Source organism: Brassica rapa, chromosome A09, assembly GCF_000309985.2.
Source record: "Brassica rapa cultivar Chiifu-401-42 chromosome A09, CAAS_Brap_v3.01, whole genome shotgun sequence".
NCBI lineage: Eukaryota > Viridiplantae > Streptophyta > Magnoliopsida > Brassicales > Brassicaceae > Brassica > Brassica rapa.
Window position 1 is genome coordinate 31,292,369 of NC_024803.2, and position 7,756 is coordinate 31,300,124.

Here is a 7,756-nt window from a genome sequence, read left to right on the forward strand (position 1 = left end):
TGTAACGGCCCGGTTCCTGGCCCATAAAAATTTCCCAAAGAATATGGGCTTCTCTACGGCCCATTTAGCAAAACCCTAGGGCTTCCCCTTCCCTTTACTATAAAAAGAGATGCAGTCTCCCTTTCTGCCTCATCACAAATCTGAAGCGAAGCTCTGCAGAGAATTCCCGGAGGTCGAAAACCCTAGCCGTCGAGCTCTCTCTCTCTCTCCTGCGCCGTCTCTCTCTCTCTCCTCTCTCTCTCCCGCGCGTCGCTCTCTCTCTCCTCGCCGTCACCTCTCTCTCTCCTCGCCGTCGCACGCTCTCTCTCTCTCTCCCTCTCGCCGGCGCCGTGAAGTGGTGGTGCTGACCAGATCTCAACCTTCTCAAATCCTCGTTTCCAGATCCAGATCCAGATCTAAGACTAAGGTGGAGTGTTTCGAACCCAACCTTCTTTCATGGTTCTGTATACTCCTTTATGTTGGAGTTAGGCTTGATTAGACCCTGATTGGGAGTTAGGTTGATAGGACATGGTATTGCTAGGATGATAGATGAATGAATCATGATGCATAAGAACCCTCATACTGATAAATGGGACTTGATGAACTGAATTGAATTGTCGTGGTAATGATTGATTGGTAGTTGATACTTGTATGTTTGGTTGTGTTGTCCCATGTGTTGTTGTGATTGAAGTTAGGATGCTAGAGAGGAACAAATGCTAGGATGATAGATGAGCAATGATTATAAACGTTATTGAAGTAGAACTTGAATGCGATGTGTATTGTGTGTGACACCGATAACGGGTGGCGTCTAGTGATTTAGTCCAAGTTCAAGTATGAATGAAAAGGGAAAGTAATTGGGAATGGGGAGGATTAAGTGAAAACGATAAGGAAGTGAAATGATAAGTAAAAGTATGAAAGAAGGATGTTAAGGTTAAGCATGGGTGGGAAAGCATATAGAGAGTCTAAGGTTTGTAGGTGGTGGGGGTAAGTGGTCCAAGCTAGGTATCCATAGGAGATGTGGCGAATCCACATGAATATGGAAGCACCCATAGGAGATGTGGCGAATCCACATGAATATGGGGTAGAAGCCTAGTGGGGGGCTACCCACTGAGGAAAAGAGGAAAAGAGGAAAAGAGGAAAAGATGAAAAGTTGAAAAGGATGTGCATTGTAGGGTTTTAGCTCATGGTCGGGTAACGGGAGTTAAAGGTGTCATAGGGTCGGGTCGGACGGACAAGAGGAGTCGGTTAAGTCTAGGGTTTGACGCGTGTGGCAATGAGTGAGATCATTGTATTGATTGATCGCTAGGTTGTTAGAAATGAAAGGAAGTGATTGTGGAAATTGCAGATAACATTAGGAAATGATGAAAATGCATTAACTGATTGTAGTGGCTAGTCAGTCCTAGTTCCCGCATGGAGTAGTATAGAGTGTCATGCGGGCAGGCTGGTCTAGAACCACTTCACTGAGTAACTTGTTGCTCACCCCTCCATTTCCATTTTTCCTGTGCGCAGGACTGTAAGTAGAAGTATATGGATGTGGGTATGACGGTATTTCAAAGAAGGTTATGCGCTCGTCTCTCGGGACCAGTAACGGGACACGTAGGGTTGTCTAGATGAGTAGACACGTGTCCATAACGCCCCTTCGATAACCCCGGTCGGACTCCGGGGAATCGGGCTGTTACAATTGGTATCAGAGCGGGTTAAGATCCCTTAGTTCTGTCCTAAGGGATCGGCATTTCCGACGTTTAAAAAAAAAAAAAAAAAAAAAAAAAAAAAAAAATATTTTTATATATTTCGTTTTCGGAAAAAAAAAAAAAAAAAAAAAAAAAAAAAAAAAAAAATTTTGCAATATTACTAAGTATTTTCGGATTGTGAAAGAATTAATTGAAAATCCCACTATACCCATACTTCTATTATGGTTCTGATTGAAATCTTATTGCAGGATGTTTCCGCTTGACCATTACGAGTGGAGGATGCCGCGTATGCACTACGGACGGAGGAACACCAGGGAGTATGCCCAAAGGCGTCACTATGACAGGGAGGGTAACTTGGTGCTACCCATGTTTCCGGATCCTGAAGAACAGTACAGGGAGTTCCCATTCAGGTACCCGCACGAGCAGACTGTGAGGCATAAGGTGTTGATGCCTCATTTCCAGAGGATGGCTATGGAGACACGCCTACTGCAGGGCAATGCGAGATTCCAGCTCGCAACCGAAGAGGGACCCCCGAGGAAGCGTGGCCGTCCCTGCAAGACGCCAAGTGCAGCAGGGGGACCCCCAAGGGTGTTCACCGGGAAGTGCCAGTGTGGAGTACTGAGCAAGAATGCTCAGGAGGACCGATCAGTCGCTGGATACACGGAGGACTTCATCAACCAAGCCAAGCTGTGCAAACCGAAGAATGCAGAGACGTGGTGCATATGGTATAAGAACGGGCTACGCCAGGAGCTCCAGGCGCAGCTGAGGGGTGTTTTGGAGCCCTTGGAGTTCGCGTTAGTGAGGCGGATGGCAGGTTTCGCCATGGAGGCAGAAGAGAAGATTGCAGCCGATAAGGCCGCTCTCTCGAGCATGGAAGGAGGAAACCCGGTGGGGACGTCGATGGCCATGAGGTGCCGGTAGGGACACCCGCTAAGGGAAAGCGGGGGCGTCCGCGAAAACCACCTGCAGTAACGTGTGATTGTGACGTACTGGTCCAGATGGTTCAGAAGCCACGCAAGGTGAGAGATTACCTGGAGGAGTTCTTGGATACGGCCAAGATGTGTCAACCGAAGCCAGCTGAGGAGTGGTGTCATCTGTTTAGGGCCGGGCTACGTGGGGATATTCGTGAAGAACTCGTGGGAGTCCTGGAGCCTCTGGAATTTGCACTGGTGAGAAGGATGGCTAACCAAGCACTGCATGCGGAGGAGTGGTTGGCGGGAAAGGAGGCGGAGGCCGAGGAGGACCGCGTCGCAGAGGGCGATGAAGACCTGGGATCCGAGTCCCGCTGCCCCTCGCCATGTCAATGTGGCTAGACGAGATCCTAGAGACGATTCGTAGGAGTAGGACACGTGTTTCGCTATTGGTTTTATTTCGTTTATTGGTTATTGGAGTTGGTGTTCCTTCCCTTATTTACGGCATTCTGTATTGTGCAGATGTGCTGGGTTTTCTTTTACAAACTATTGTAGTCCTACTCTTTTTTTTTTATTATGACATTCCTTCGTTGGTTTTAAAGATCCCAGTAGAGTTATCGTGTCATGTATGCCTCCCTTGATTGTTGTGTGAATGTGTGAATCCATTTTGGTAACGAACGATTGGTCTGAAAGATGTGGGCTTTGGAATTCGGGGACGAATTCCGATTAACGGGGGAGGATTGTAACGGCCCGGTTCCTGGCCCATAAAAATTTCCCAAAGAATATGGGCTTCTCTACGGCCCATTTAGCAAAACCCTAGGGCTTCCCCTTCCCTTTACTATAAAAAGAGATGCAGTCTCCCTTTCTGCCTCATCACAAATCTGAAGCGAAGCCCTGCAGAGAATTCCCGGAGGTCGAAAACCCTAGCCGTCGAGCTCTCTCTCTCTCTCTCCTGCGCCGTCTCTCTCTCTCTCTCTCTCTCTCCCGCGTGTCGCTCTCTCTCTCCTCGCCGTCACCCTCTCTCTCTCCTCGCCGTCGCACGCTCTCTCTCTCTCTCCCTCTCGCCGGCGCCGTGTGAAGTGGTGGTGCTGACCAGATCTCAACCTTCTCAAATCCTCGTTTCCAGATCCAGATCCAGATCTAAGACTAAAGTGGAGTGTTTCGAACCCAACCTTCTTTCATGGTTCTGTATACTCCTTTATGTTGGAGTTAGGCTTGATTAGACCCTGATTGGGAGTTAGGTTGATAGGACATGGTATTGCTAGGATGATAGATGAATGAATCATGATGCATAAGAACCCTCATACTGATAAATGGGACTTGATGAACTGAATTGAATTGTCGTGGTAATGATTGATTGGTAGTTGATACTTGTATGTTTGGTTGTGTTGTCCCATGTGTTGTTGTGATTGAAGTTAGGATGCTAGAGAGGAACAAATGCTAGGATGATAGATGAGCAATGATTATAAACGTTATTGAAGTAGAACTTGAATGCGATGTGTATTGTGTGTGACACCGATAACGGGTGGCGTCTAGTGACTAGTCCAAGTTCAAGTATGAATGAAAAGGGAAAGTAATTGGGAATGGGGAGGATTAAGTGAAAACGATAAGGAAGTGAAATGATAAGAAAAAGTATGAAAGAAGGATGTTAAGGATTAAGCATGGGTGGGAAAGCATATAGAGAGTCTAAGGTTTGTAGGTGGGGTAAGTGGTCCAAGCTAGGTATCCATAGGAGATGTGGCGAATCCACATGAATATGGAAGCACCCATAGGAGATGTGGCGAATCCACATGAATATGGGGTAGAAGCCTAGTGGGGGGCTACCCACTGAGGAAAAGAGGAAAAGAGGAAAAGAGGAAAAGATGAAAAGTTGAAAAGGATGTGCATTGTAGGGTTTTAGCTCATGGTCGGGTAACGGGGAGTTAAAGGTGTCATAGGGTCGGGTCGGACGGACAAGAGGAGTCGGTTAAGTCTAGGGTTTGACGCGTGTGGCAATGAGTGAGATCATTGTATTGATTGATCGCTAGGTTGTTAGAAATGAAAGGAAGTGATTGTGGAAATTGCAGATAACATTAGGAAATGATGAAAATGCATTAACTGATTGTAGTGGCTAGTCAGTCCTAGTTCCCGCATGGAGTAGTATAGAGTGTCATGCGGGCAGGCTGGTCTAGAACCACTTCACTGAGTAACTTGTTGCTCACCCCTCCATTTCCATTTTTCCTGTGCGCAGGACTGTAAGTAGAAGTATATGGATGTGGGTATGACGGTATTTCAAAGAAGGTTATGCGCTCGTCTCTCGGGACCAGTAACGGGACACGTAGGGTTGTCTAGATGAGTAGACACGTGTCCATAACGCCCCTTCGATAACCCCGGTCGGACTCCGGGGAATCGGGCTGTTACACAAAAGTCGAAACCAATGAAAAATTGCAGATCAATCATGAAGAGTAGCCATGAGATCTTCATCCCTATACAAAAGAAACCTGCAAAGAAAACGAAAAACACAGTGAAAATCATTAAAACTAAACTCTCAGGTTAAGAACATATACTCTTTCTCTCCAAGCTTCACTTGAGTACCACCGAACTCAGGCAAAAGAACATTGTCTCCTTCCTTAACCGAAACCGGAATCAGATTCCCGGTTCTGTCTCTCGCTCCAGGACCAACTGCTATCACCCTCCCCGAATTCAACTGCGTTCAATCAAATCCATCACATCAAGTTCTATGTTTTTCAATGAGCGGATCGGATCAAGAGAGGCTCTTTACCTGAGAAGATGTTTCCGGTAGGAGAATGCCGGAGACGGTCTTGGAAGGTTGAAGATTCTTCTCAACCAATACACGGTTTAACGTCGGGATCAATCGCTTCGCCATTTTTCTCTTTTGAATCAACGACGACGGTAAGATTTTAGTCTCCAGGGTTTAAGCTGAAGCTTGTGTTGGGGGTTTTACGGTTACTTGGGCTTTTAAGCAGCCCAGGCCCATTAGAGTTTAGTTTTGTACTTGTTCAACGCTCTCGAGAAAAAATCTCATCAGTTTATTTTCATCCACTTACAAAATTGGTTCTTATGCATACCTCAAACCTACAAAGATACAGAGGAGGATTTTTTTACTTTGGAGTCGTCTGTGTTCTCACCAATTATAGGAAAAGTAATGAAAAAATATTAGATATTACTTTTCTAGTCTTTTTTTTTTATAAATTTCATCTGTAAGAGTTTACAACTGTTAAGATTGATGATGTGTTTGATAAGCAAAATTGTAAATAGACAATCAGTGTCTAAATCGAAGTAAAGTTGCAGAAAGGCACCATACACGTGTGTGATAGATTTTAGAACTAGACCACAATGGTTCGAGCGAACAATCTTGAATGTAGCATACTTTGCACATGCGATGTCTAACAATTCTGTTCAAAATTGTATGAAATGATAGCACAAAGAAAAAGACTAAATCACAAGTATGGAATTCAAAGAAAAACCAAACCGCGTTAAACTTTTCCAAAACTAGATTCAACTTTAATTATTCTCAAATTTTCACAACCAACTGCTTAACCAAAAATTGAACAAATAATTGTATTGGATGTCATTAACAAACTATTCAACGTTTAAAAATGAGGATAAAAAGAAAATAGGGAAAACTGACACATGGATGTCCCTAAAGTGGGCAAAGAAGATAACAAAGCAACACGCTACCAAAAGTTCAATGTGTCTTTTAGGAGGTCCCAAGGGTATAATTAAGTATGGGTTTTAGCAATGATGAAGAAATGGATAGGCACTATAGCATATAGATTCACCTCATCATCCTAGAGTGTAAAGAAGAGAAAAAGAGGATCTTGACACTAACATCGTATTGAGTCTCATCAACATCTCTTACTAGTGTTCCGCCGTTCCGGCCAAGCCACCAAAAATGAGAACATTACAAGCCTTGCATAGTGCACCGACCATTTGGGAAGGTTAGGAAAAGAATCACGAAACCTAATAAGACAAGGGCCAAGTTTCAACCATTAGTGGGTTTGACGTTCTTTCTTGTTGTGCCACGTTATTATAAAGTTTTCTTAGACAAGAATAAGGGATCTTGTTGTGCCTCAGCCCTTTTTAGAAGGAAATCAGCTCAAAAACCTCTTGCTTTATAGAGTTTCATAAAAAGCTTCCAATATTTGATTTTCTGCCATTTTAATGTTCAAACATGTTCCTTGTAAACATTTAAATTATAATTCAGAAACTAGATTTGGACCCGCACAACCGTGCGGGTACTAATTTTCATGTTTTTATATATATTTTACATAATTAAAATATATTTATAAAGTTACTTATATATTTAAATGTTTATATATAATAATTTGAATATATAACAATTTGATAGTTTTCATGCTGTAAGTTAATTGATTATTTTAAATCATCACATATATTTGGTATTTTTTTTTATTATATTTTAAAATTATTTTTATTTAATTATTATGATCCTGATCCGTAATTCAAAGCGTTAGATTTTCTTTATCAATATTTTTTTTATGTTTATTCATTTAAGATAATAACTATATATATATATATAAAAGTTTAAGATAAGTTAAATTTATACATGAATTAACCCGTTCTACTAACATATTATATTTCTAGCATAAATTTTTAATGTTTGGAAAATAAAATATATTAATTTATCAGTTTAAAATAATTTTATCATATTTAGTTAAATACAATGTTTTATTTTAAAATGATAGATATAAATATAAAATAGTAAAATTTAATATTTTTTTTTCATTTTATAAAATATAACTGAGTATATATATATATATATTAATGTATAATAACATTAAGTTCATTACTAATTACAAAATTAGTGAAAATATTTATATACAATACAATTTTTGATAATTAAAATATTGTTATAATGTTTTTCAACACATTTGTTAAGAAAATTAAATATATATATATATATATATATATATTTAAATTAAAAGATATCAAATTATATTATGATTTAAGTAGTTAAAAGATTATATATTAGCATTAAGGAAATATATTTAATACAAATTTTAAATAATGATCCGAATAAAAATATCACACATGAATCAAGGTGAGGTTGTTAACCCATCCGGATTTTTAGGAGTGGATGTTATATTAGGAATGATATATTATAAATCTATATTATTAGTAATAAATGAATTAACTAATTTCTAGTGAGGGTCC

General features: G+C 41.0%; 1 protein-coding gene across 1 annotated transcript; it reads right to left on the reverse strand.

The window, feature by feature from the left end:
- Nucleotides 1-4,986: 4,986 nt before the first annotated feature.
- On the reverse strand, nt 4,987-6,963 carry LOC103840797 (10 kDa chaperonin, mitochondrial). Its single transcript, XM_009117315.3, has 3 exons — nt 5,343-6,963; nt 5,128-5,267; nt 4,987-5,061 (listed from the first exon to the last, which is right to left on the reverse strand). The coding sequence occupies exons 1-3, from the start codon at nt 5,445-5,447 to the stop codon at nt 5,013-5,015; spliced, it is 294 nt and encodes a 97-aa protein (XP_009115563.1). The 5' UTR covers nt 5,448-6,963; the 3' UTR covers nt 4,987-5,012.
- Between the last annotated feature and the right edge of the window lie 793 nt (nt 6,964-7,756).